At 42.2% G+C, this 11,517-nt stretch overlaps 1 protein-coding gene across 1 annotated transcript in view; it reads left to right on the forward strand.

The window, feature by feature from the left end:
- myofl (myoferlin like) overlaps positions 1-11,482 on the forward strand; it is a 26,655-nt gene extending 15,173 nt beyond the window's left edge. The window contains 28 exon segments of the mRNA XM_047029827.1: positions 468-631; positions 1,372-1,486; positions 1,617-1,719; positions 2,165-2,304; positions 2,399-2,563; positions 2,778-2,865; positions 3,147-3,224; positions 3,439-3,620; positions 3,882-4,040; positions 4,164-4,265; positions 4,480-4,641; positions 4,987-5,152; positions 5,608-5,684; positions 5,918-6,016; positions 6,146-6,274; positions 6,637-6,792; positions 6,889-6,980; positions 7,065-7,235; positions 7,641-7,789; positions 8,111-8,250; positions 8,507-8,595; positions 8,695-8,790; positions 8,869-9,010; positions 9,105-9,204; positions 9,334-9,527; positions 9,615-9,724; positions 10,467-10,614; positions 10,743-11,482. Of these exon segments, the coding sequence (XP_046885783.1) occupies positions 468-631; positions 1,372-1,486; positions 1,617-1,719; positions 2,165-2,304; positions 2,399-2,563; positions 2,778-2,865; positions 3,147-3,224; positions 3,439-3,620; positions 3,882-4,040; positions 4,164-4,265; positions 4,480-4,641; positions 4,987-5,152; positions 5,608-5,684; positions 5,918-6,016; positions 6,146-6,274; positions 6,637-6,792; positions 6,889-6,980; positions 7,065-7,235; positions 7,641-7,789; positions 8,111-8,250; positions 8,507-8,595; positions 8,695-8,790; positions 8,869-9,010; positions 9,105-9,204; positions 9,334-9,527; positions 9,615-9,724; positions 10,467-10,614; positions 10,743-10,781 (3,555 nt within the window). The 3' untranslated portion in view covers positions 10,782-11,482.
- Positions 11,483-11,517: the final 35 nt, after the last annotated feature.

Below are 11,517 nucleotides of genomic sequence, written 5' to 3' on the forward strand. Positions count from 1 at the left end.
TGTTGATTTTATATATATGTATATTATTTTATTTTATTTGCAGATTCAAGGTCCAGATAGAAAAGTACACATAACATTATTGAGTTTAACTTATTCAAAGTAAAGAAAAAACTTATTTAAACATGCATGGTACTAGAAATTCTAACGAAGAATAGTTTGGTGTCACATGTCCAGAAATCATCAGCCAAGAGCCTAAAACATTCACTTTAAGTGAACACCACTGGCTATAAAAGTCATCACACAAAACCAATAACTCAGTGTGAACTTCAGGATCCTCATACAAGTGGGTGGCGAAGGCTGTTATGACAAATCTCTCTGTGATAAAATTCCGTAGTGTTTCCAATAATAGCGTTGACTATTTCCCTTTTCTGTTCTCTGGTTCCTCCTTTTTGCTCTGCATAACTTCAAGACAATCCTTCACATATTATATTATTTCTCTCTCTCGCTCTCTCTTCCTCTCTCATCAGTATGAGAACCAGTCCCGGGTGCTTGGGAACTGGGGTACGACAGGGCTAGTGGGCCGCCACAAATTCTCTGACGTGACAGGGAAGGTCAAACTGAAACGGGAGTGTTTTCTGCCCCCACGATGTTGGGAATGGGGCGGGGAATGGTTTGTCGACCCAGAAAAATGGTACGTATCACTCCCGGAATTAAATACATGCACACACTTACACATTAAGAGGGCAACACACATGGTCAACTTTACCAGTACAATCAAAGGAAGTGGACAAGTTTAACATTCATATGCCCCAGCCAAGCATCCTCAGCCTTCTCTTTTTCCTATGAGTTTACATTCCTCCTTCCTCCACTACAGTGCTCATGTAAACACTGGTACTGCTCTTACTTGTAAGCACTTTATCTTAGTCCAGCAGTGCACATAGTTCTGCTGTGAATCAGAGGGTCTGTAATATACACAAGCACCGGAAATCGGGGCTATTACCGACAGGCCCCAAACTCGGGTGCCCCCACATCCGCTAATATGGGGGGGGGGGGGGGGGCAATTGGAGATCGGGAAGTTGTCGCTCCATAGACTTCCAGCCCTGTGTTTTGGTACCCCTGGTAATCCCCCTCCATTGACTTTAGTCCCTTTCTGATACATTCAAATGTAGATGGAATCTACAGTAAACCAGGATGTTTTACTGTAAAACAGGCCGCCTCCCCAAGAGGATGGTAGTTGTGTTCCTTTAGCTTGACCTCAGCAGATCTGTACGATCCATCTCTTGTACCCCCCTCTGGCTGTACCTGTTCCATCAGATTGTGGCTACACATTTCTGGCCCAAACCGTGGCATTAGTATAGCCAAAGTCTCCAGTTCCTCATTTTGACAGTGTGTTTGTGTGTGTGTGTTTGCGTTTGTGTCTGTTTGTGTCAGCTTACTGACTGAGGCAGATGCAGGGCATACAGAGTTTACAGATGAAGTCTACCAGAATGAGACACGCTTTCCTGGTGGGGAGTGGAAGCCTGCGGCTGAGCCCAACACAGATGTGGTAAGAGATAAGACTGACAAACACACCCACACACAGATCACACTGATACTCCGCCCAGAAGACCAAACACTATGTCTGTTTCTAATTCTTAAAAACAGATGATGGCTGATATGACTGTGTGGTTTTGTAGAATGGGGAGAAGAGCCAGGGACTTGGAGAGATTGAATGCCCACCTGGCTGGACTTGGGAAGATGACTGGAGCTTCGACAGCAACAGGGCAGTGGATGAGAAAGGTGCAGCTTGCAATATTTAGCTTTCATATTATGGTCTAGATGTTAATTGATAGTAATAGTAGTAGTTAACCAATACTTCTGTGAAAATAAAATAAAAAGGAAACATTAAAGGTATAATAGATAAGTGTTAAAACTTATGTATATTTGTGTAAGCTAAGGAGGCCCTCTGAAAGTTGTTGGGCAACCCACGCAGCTCAGTGCCAACAGAATGTTAATTTGTAATTGTGAGTTGAAGTTTCAAATGATGTATAATAAAATATGAAAATCCACTCAAACTTCCTACAGACAGACATGCTTAATTACATTTATGCTGAGATTTAACCTTTTTTGTGCATCAGTTGAGTTAAGTTAAGTTTATTTTATAAAAAAAAAACACAAAAAAAACATCCCCCTTGTTTCCCCCTTTTTTATGTCAGTGTGTGAAAGTGTGTATTTGTTGCACCAGGCTGGGAGTATGGTGTCACCATTCCTCCTGACGACAAGCCCAGATCTTGGGGGGCAACAGAGAAGATGTATCATGTCCATCGCAGAAAGAGACTCATACGCCCCCGGAGGAAGACAACCAGTACTGCAGCTACTCCTGAGGTTAGAATTATTTCCATGGAGCCTCTATAGAGCAGGGGAACTGTGTATGCAGATTAAGTATCAACACCTTATTGGGTCACTGTCACCCTCACAGCGCAAGGATCCAGGTGAGGGTTGGGAATACTCGTCCCTGATTGGCTGGAAGTTCCACAGGAAGGAACGTTCGTCGGACAAGTTTCGCCGCCGTCGCTGGAGGAGGAAGATGGCCACATCTGAAACTGAAGGGGCATCTGCTATCTTCAGACTGGAGGGAGCACTAGTGAGTATCACTGTTTGAGTTGTGAGAAACGGGTTGTTCTCACATTTTTTACCCTACAACTACTTCTTCCTGTCAGGTCGTTATGGCAGGTTTCAACAGGAATAAAACAAAGCAAATTTAAACGAAGAAAAAGTTTTTTTAGGGGAGGGTTAGCCCATTTCCATTTTGTTGTATGTATACGCTATCCTCATTGTTCCTTACCTTCTGGTTGAAGGGGGTCGATGTTGATGAAAAGGCCAGCAAAAAGGACCCAGCCAGATTTTTTGGTGCCAACACTCCCACAGTTTCCTGCCACTTTGACCGTAAGTATTAACTGTTAAATGCCTGCCGGTTGCCCATGTTGCCCACACCCATGCAATATCCTCTCAGGAAATCCTCTCTTAGTTGCGGTCCTTACAGGCGGGTCGCAGTTTAGTAAAGGAGACATTTCCCAATTAGTAATATGCCATACAGGTTTTTAGACAGAACTGTAGGGGTTTGTTATGTACTGTAGTTTTGCGTTTGTTACGCTAATACCAAGGAAATAATATTATTCTAACATGAATATAGTATGCATAATGTATTCCATTGTGTATCTCACCAGGGTCCTACATGTATCATCTCAGAGTGTATGTCTATCAGGCCAGACACCTCACAGCTATGGACAAGGACAGTTTCTCAGGTGGGATATAAACCTGCCCCACTTCACCCACTTTCTATTTTGCACTAATGTACATTGAAGTTCAATTTTTTTAATTAGATCCAATGTCGGTAATGTGCTTTAATTAAAATAAAAAATACAGGGTACAGTGATGCATAGCTTTAATGATTTATCAGGTGCAATGCCTGCCCCCAAGCCAACACTGATTGCTTCAAGGACCTGTCTCCCTCTCCAGATCCCTACGCCCATGTATCCTTCCTTCATGTCAGTAAGACCACTGAGATCATCCGAGCCACACTGAACCCCACCTGGGACCAGACCCTCATCTTTGATGACCTAGAAATCTACGGAGACCCCCAAACCCTCGCCCACAACCCCCCCAGCGTTGTTCTTGAGATTTTTGACAGTGACCGGGTGGTAGGTACTGTTTTCTTCTGAACCACATGGTATAGACTGCAAATACCCCTCTATAACTCCTCCAGATCATCCGCTAAAGGAATGCATACAAAATGAATCAATCACAATGTGTTCAGTGGTTATTAACCTCCTTACCATGTGGTGATACAACGTTTTTAATAATTTTGTGTCGTACATTTGTCATGTTAACAACACATTACCCCCCCTTCCACCCACATCCCAGCATATTAATGACCGTTGTGTCTTTTGTGGGTCTGCCAGGGTAAAGACGAGCCCATGGGACGGTGCTGCTGCCCTCCAATAGTGAAGCTCAACCTTGCCACAGCCATCAGCCCCAAACTGCTGTGGTTCTCCATTACCAAGAAGGGCCACGGTGCCGGTGACATGCTGGTGGCTGCTGAGCTCCTCCTGAAGGATAAGGTAACCTACCTACTGAGGGAAAACTTGATTTGTTGTTTGAGATTCTAAACTCTTGGGTTACGGATTGTCTCATAGGTGATGGTAACAACCAAATGCTAATATGCTAATGCTAATTTGTTCCAGGTGAATCAAGGGGACCTGCCCCTGGTTCCTCCCAGACGGGGAGAGAAGCTCTACATGGTTCCTCAGGGTATACGGCCTGTGGTTCAGCTCACTGCCATTGAGGTGTTGAAAGCTTTTCCTGGAATCCAGAAACAAACGCACACATGAAACTCACTGCACGATCAGACATGCCTAACACCACCGTGAGACGGCTGCTGTTGAGGAATTTACATTTATTCATTGGTGAAACTAAGAAACCTTTTATTTCTGTCTGTTTATATCTATGTATGAGCAATAATGGGTTGGTGTGTGTGTGTGTGTGTGTATTTTCTCACAGATCCTGACCTGGGGTTTGCGGAACATGAAGCCCTATCAACTAGCTAGTGTGTCATCACCCAGTTTGATTGTGGAATGTGGAGGGGAGGTTGTACAGACCACCGTCATCAAGAACTTCAAAAAGAATCCCAACTTCCCTAGTTCTGTTCTCCTCCTTAAAGTGGTACTGCCCCATCTCTCATTGCTCTGCTTGTCGTTTCGTTCTAAGTTTGTGAGGGGGAAAATAAAATGAGGAATTATTCAAGTCATAGTTATTACCATTATGCCTCTCATCCTTTCTTTTCCTCCAATCATCAATTTGTCTCATTGATTGGGGAAATCATTAAAACTAAATAAAAGTACATTATTATATAAACATATACAAATATTTAAACATATTATGCTTGATAACAATAAGAATATCACATTTAGGGACACATCCTAGATATTTGTATAAGAGATACTTATGCAGTTTGATTATCAGTTTGTGTTGTTTTTAACATACTGCTCTGGTGTGATTTATGTCTAGCTCCTACCCAAAGAAGAGATGTACACCCCTCCCATAGTGCTGAAGGTGATAGACCACAGGCCGTTTGGCAGGAAGCCAATTGTGGGTCAGTGCACTATCGACACCTTGGAGGAGTATCGCTGTGACCCCTACTGCAATGACACTGAGGGGATCATGTCTGCCAAAGGTACATGACAAGTCAGGACTTGGTTTTGTAATTAGGAAAGATGGAACTCCTAGTTTGCTGCCAAACACAAGCATGCACACACACGTACACACTCACACACACACAAGTTTGCGTGGCTGTTCTTATGGAACTGAAAAACATGTATGTTTTAACCCTAATTATAACTTTAACCCAAAAACCTAACCTCAACCCTAAACCTATTCCTTACTCCTAACCCACAAACCAGACCAAACTCCAAACACCAAACCTTAATATTATTCAAACCCTTGCTCTAATTGTATCCCTAAACCCTCAAAAAATCCCCTAGAAATATGCACTTGTGAGGAAATGGAAAAAATGTCCCGATAAGTTACACCACATGAATATTTTAACACAGACCCACATACACACACACACAGCCTATCACCACCACATGTTTGATGGTGGTTTGATACTCTCTGGCCTATTTGTTTCAGTGTCCATGATAGCAGCTGCCCAGGATAGTTTTATCATCAACATTGAGGACAGAGACAGCCCTATCTTGAATACTCAGGTAATGGAGTGCCTTCACAGAGAAGTCTTATGCTGAGTCATCAATAATACACCAAACAAACGTATTATTTATTTATATGATTTGTTAAATTCTCTCTCAGTTGTTCTTTGACGTAGTCTTCTGAATGATCTCTTGTTTTTAGACTAATGAAAATAAGGTGAAGCTATGCTTTTACTCTGGCAATAAACAATATTTCCTGTTTGATTTATTTGGTATTTTTTAATTCATTTCAGGAGGACGAGGTTGTGGACTGGTGGAGTAAGTTTTATGCCTCCATTGGAGAACTGGAGCGGTGTGGACCTTACCTGAAGAAAGGATACGACACTCTGAAAGTGAGGGAGACATGACACTCACTGTTAGCAAAAGTTGATAGTTAGTAGGAAAATGTCCTGCTAGAAATATCTGTGCAATTTGCACACATTCATGTGTGTACATGTCTGTGTGTGTGCGTCCTGCCTCAGGTACACCAAAGCGAGCTGGAGGACGTCCCCGAGTTCCAAGGGCTGACAGACTTCTGCCACACCTTCAAGCTGCAGAGAGGGAAGAGTGAGGAAGAGGAGGATGACCCCTCTGTTGTGGGGGAGTTCAAGGTGAATGGACATGTCACTTAAAATACTTATCTGTTTAAATAGTGTAAGTGTATTACCAAGCAGTACACATTTGAAATACATCAAACACATCAAATCCATATTTCCTTTTTATGATTACTGCATAGTTGATCCTTGCCATGGCATACGAATGTAATTGTTCAGGATGACCTTGTGGTACACTGCGCACATGATCAGCAAATCACTTTGTGATTTCATGTCTGTGTGAATAATAAGCTTTTGTCTGCCCCCTGGCGGTGGTTTTGAGCTGTTACCTGCCAAATCTTAATATTCTGAAATCGGAAGAGATAACATAAAGCAAAGTTATCATGACCCTTTTCACGGTTTGGTTTGTGTCTCTTTAGGGCTCGTTCCGGGTGTACCCCCTGTCAGATGATCCGGCGGTGCCTGTTCCTCCCCGCCAGTTCAGGGAGCTGCCTGAGAGCAGACCACAGGAGTGCATAGTGAGGATCTATGTGGTTCGCTGTATGGACCTGCAGCCTAAGGATAACAATGGCTTGGTTAGTCTGCTGGGCCAAGCCAACCTTAGTTCCCAGGAGGATAACCAAACTTTCAGTTTCATGAGAATGTATTTGTGTGTTTGAATTTCTTTTCAGTGTGATCCATACATTAAGATTTCTCTGGGAAGGAAATCGATAGACGACAGGGAGCATTACAAACCTAACACCCTCAATCCGGAGTTTGGAAGGTACAGCAATGAAGTGAATAGCTCAAAATCATGATTATTAATTTTTTACAAATATGTTTAACTGTTTTCCCTCTCCTGTTTCAGAGTGTTTGAGCTGTCCTGCTTCCTGCCTCAGGACAAGGACTTAAAGATATCAGTGTATGACTTTGACCTGCTGAGCAGGGATGAGAAAGTGGGTGAGACGGTCATTGATGTGGAGAACCGACTCCTCTCTCGCTTTGGCTCCTACTGCGGTCTCCCACAGTCTTACTGCATGTGAGTCACGCTTTCCCTTGGTGCCTCTGTGTATATCCCAGTACCAGGTGATAGACCTGTGTGTGTATCCTAAATGATAGACCTGTGGGTGTCCTCATTCTAATAAATGTACTTATGTGTGCCATAGTCCTGAATGATGTCCCTGGCCGGGTTTCTCAGATTCGTTAAGAAGCTCTTAACGCTAAGAGCTTCTTATGAGCGTTCTAAGAACGCTCTAGAACGCTCTTAAAATGCTCCTAAGAAGCTCTTAGCGTTAAGAGCTTCTTAACGAATCTGGGAAACCGGGCCCCTGTGTGTGCTGTAATTCTAAATTGTATGTGTGTCTTTAAATGCTACTGGAAATGACCTCAGACATAAGGACTGGTACTGTACACCTGTGCAATCATATTTTTTGTTATTCAACAGCTCTGGGACTAACAAGTGGAGAGATCAGTTGAAGCCGATCCAAATCTTACAGAACCTGGCCAAGCTCAGAGGGATCCCCCCGCCCCGCTTAGAGGGAGACGGCAGCTCTCTGTCTTTCGCAGGGAAAGAATACAGCCTGCTGGAATTTGGTAAAGCAGAGTAGAGTCAAGTAGAGTATAGCAGCACTTTATGAATTCCCTGGGAGTAATTGCATTACATTGCAACATTAGCAGAAGTAACAAAATACAACATACAAAAAGTTTGAATTCAATACACAATAGAAATTAATACAGTATAAAGTTGAGGGCCGCAGTACAAAACTGGATCCACTGATTACTCTAGCACAACGGCATCTTGGTGCATTTGTTAAATACAGTGTACCAGTTTGTCCACTGTGTGTCTCATGATTACTTTTTTGACAAAGGCTACTCCTCCGTCCTGATCCTGTTTGTGTGCTCGGTCATGTTTAGAGGCTGACAAAAAGATCCACCAGCATCTGGGCCCAGCCAAGGAGAGGATGGCCCTGCATGTCTTGAGGACCCAGGGGCTTGTAGATGAACATGTGGAGACCAGGACTCTCTACAGCTCCTACCAACCGACACTGTCTCAGGTCCGACCACACATAGCCTTATAGATTGAGATCCTACTGACGTGCCGTAGTTCATCATCTGTGTCCATAGCCACCATAACCATTTGTCCAGAAATGCTTGGAAATGTCTCTGAATAATATCATGAGTTATCTACAGTATCCTCTCAGTTAACAGTATCTTTGGTATAACCCTGAGTAAGAAGTCATGTGTCCTTTGTCTCCATTGAAATCAATTAGACACAACATACTGTTCATATTGGATGTTGTTGTTTTATAGGGAAAGATCCAGATGTGGGTGGACATCTTTCCCAAAATCCTGGGCTCACCGGGACCGCCCTGTGACATCAAGCCCCGCAAACCCAAGAAGTGAGGGATGCTGGATGAAAAGGAGTGATTACACTGATGTTAATGGTTTTGGCTAAATAGAGAGCATACTCTAATGTGAAGTTGCATGTTTTTAAACAGGTATTTCTTGCGGGCCATTATTTGGAACACCACCGATGTCATACTGGATGAAACCAGCATCACGGGAGAACATATGAGTGACATCTATGTCAAAGGGTAGGACTGGACGTGGCTACTCAGCTGAGAAGTTATCAGCAACCAAGTGTTGTTTGTCATTGTGTTGCTCGTTTGCAGATGGATGCCAGGCATGGAGGAGGACAAGCAGAAGACCGACGTCCACTACAGGTCCCTGGATGGCGACGGCAACTTCAACTGGAGATTAATCTTTGGTTTCGACTATCTGCCTGCAGAGCAGCTATGTCTAGTTTCCAAAAAAGTGAGAACAATGCTTACTCAAAGGTTGGATAATTAAGTCACAAATTCGTTTTTTATGTGTTTTTTGTTTGTTTGGTTGTTTGATTTGATTCCAGGAGCATTTCTGGAGCCTGGACAAAACTGAGTTTAGAACACCCCCAAAGCTGATCATTCAAATATGGGACAATGATAAATTTTCCTTGGATGACTACTTAGGTAAGAGACACTTTTGTTAGTGCAGCGAGGTGCTGGGATGGTAGTCTGGGAGACTCATTATACTTTTTATACATTATCCTAGTATTTTTACTATCTGAATAAAACACTTTATTGTCCTCTCTCACACAGGCACCATAGAACTCAACCTGCTCCATCTGATCCCTCCGGCTAAAACCTCTGAGAAATGCAGTCTGAAGATGATACCGGGAGTGACAGACACCACCCCCTCCAAAAGACCAAAGCCCAACTCCCTCTTCTCCCAGAAGTCTGTGCGTGGCTGGTGGCCATGTGTCATCGAACAGGACGGGAAGCATGTTCTGGGAGTACGCCTTGCCCTACTGTGAATGGTAAACGACTGTTGCTGCATACACAATAGGATTTCTTGTGACTGTCACTTTACCTCTCCACAGGGAAAGGTTGAGATGACTCTTGAAGTGGTGGAAGGAACAGAGGTGGACGAGAAACCTGCCGGAAAGGGTCGAGATGAGCCCAACATGAACCCTAAACTGGAGCATCCCAAGTAAGACATCATAAACACCTCACTTTCTTCTTTTGACAATCAATATTTACTGAAGTTTACATATGCTGGGAGTCAGATGACTGAGTGGTGAGGGAGTCGGACTAGTAATCAGAAGGTTGCCGGATCGATTCCCCGCCAAGCCAAATGATGTTGTGTCCTTGGGCAAGGCACTTCACCCTACTTGCCTCGGGGGAAAGTCCCTGTACTTACTGTAAGTCGCTCTGGATAAGAGCGTCTGCTAAATGACTAAATGTAAATATGCGAGAAAAAAAAGTTATATTATATCTGTCTGTCTGTCCATCCATACCATTCTATTTATTTAAGCATGGTATCCAACAGTTGAGAATTACTGTATTACTGTAAGAAAAGGAGCCCTACATACGATAAACATGTAAAAGTCCTATAAAATATTGTATGTACAAAATAATATATGTAATATGATGAAAACCTCTGCAACACAACAAGGCCTTTATATGAAGACAGAGATCAATCCATATGAATTTGTAGCAATCCAGCCAACATTATTATACAGTGTTCAGTACCTACTAAAATTCCTGTTAAAGCCTATCAGAGAAAAAAAAACTTTCAACATATTTACATTTTATATAGATCTGGTGATGATTTAAAAAACAAGCCATATTATTGTCACTCCTGTAATTTTACATAACAATTATACACATGGGATTATAAATCATATGTGTGTGTCCTAAAAGTAACTGTATGCTATTCTTTCCTCTCACAGTCGTCCTGACACCTCCTTCTTCTGGTTCACAAGTCCTTGCAAGACAATGAAGTTCATAATTTGGCGCAAATTCAAATGGATATTCATTGTTTCGATATTGCTGATACTTGTACTGTTGTTCCTTGGGATTCTGCTGTACTCACTACCGGTAGGAGCACACATTTGTACAATGCCAAATACATTTCCACACTTTCATTACATACAGCATGTACTGTGTAAAGTGCAAACATGTTTGTAATTGTATGAAAATATTAACATTTTTGTATTCATCCACAGAACTACATATCAATGAAAATTGTGAAACCATTCTCCTAGAAGAAGAATTATAGAGTACAGTGGTTCAGATGTCAGCCTGCCTTACACCATGTTTGCTCAAATCTTCAACGGACACTCTTCAAACCCATGAAATATCTTTCAGTTGAATTAATTTTTGCATTTACGATTGCCATATTCTTGTTTTTATAACTTGGATTCATACATTCCTTATCTTGTCATTTTACAAATGTTGTAGGCCTACTCTTGCAGTAGGCTATGTTTAAAAATTATCTCATGTTAATGAAAACATTGTAATGTTTTTGCATCATTACTCAACTAACATTCAGCCCAGGTTATCAGCTGGTAATGATTGGCTATATTTTATTTACAGTCATAGCCAAAAGTACTGGCAGTGACATACATTTTGTGTTTGCAAAGTTTCCTGCTTCAGTTGTTGTGGTGTTGACCCCCAGCAAATGGGACAGTGTGAATTAGTACTAGTCAGGCTATCACTATCATTCTAATTGAACTATCATCATTGTAATTGTACTAAAAGAGCAGATTGATTGATATAACATGGGGGACTCTGCATATATTGAATGTTTTTACCAATAAAAGCCTTAAAACTTGTGAAATGCTTTTTATAGTTAGTATACCATAGAAAAAAAGAAAAAATGCTACAATTACTGAACCAGAAAACTGACAATACCCTTGGGCACCACGACTGAAAAACCGAATCATAAATAGAAATGAAACTGAAGCGGATTTAAAGACTGACTTGCTGGTCTTTTGTACG

The sequence above is a fragment of the Hypomesus transpacificus genome, chromosome 11 (assembly GCF_021917145.1).
Source record: "Hypomesus transpacificus isolate Combined female chromosome 11, fHypTra1, whole genome shotgun sequence".
NCBI classification, from domain to species: Eukaryota; Metazoa; Chordata; class Actinopteri; order Osmeriformes; family Osmeridae; genus Hypomesus; species Hypomesus transpacificus.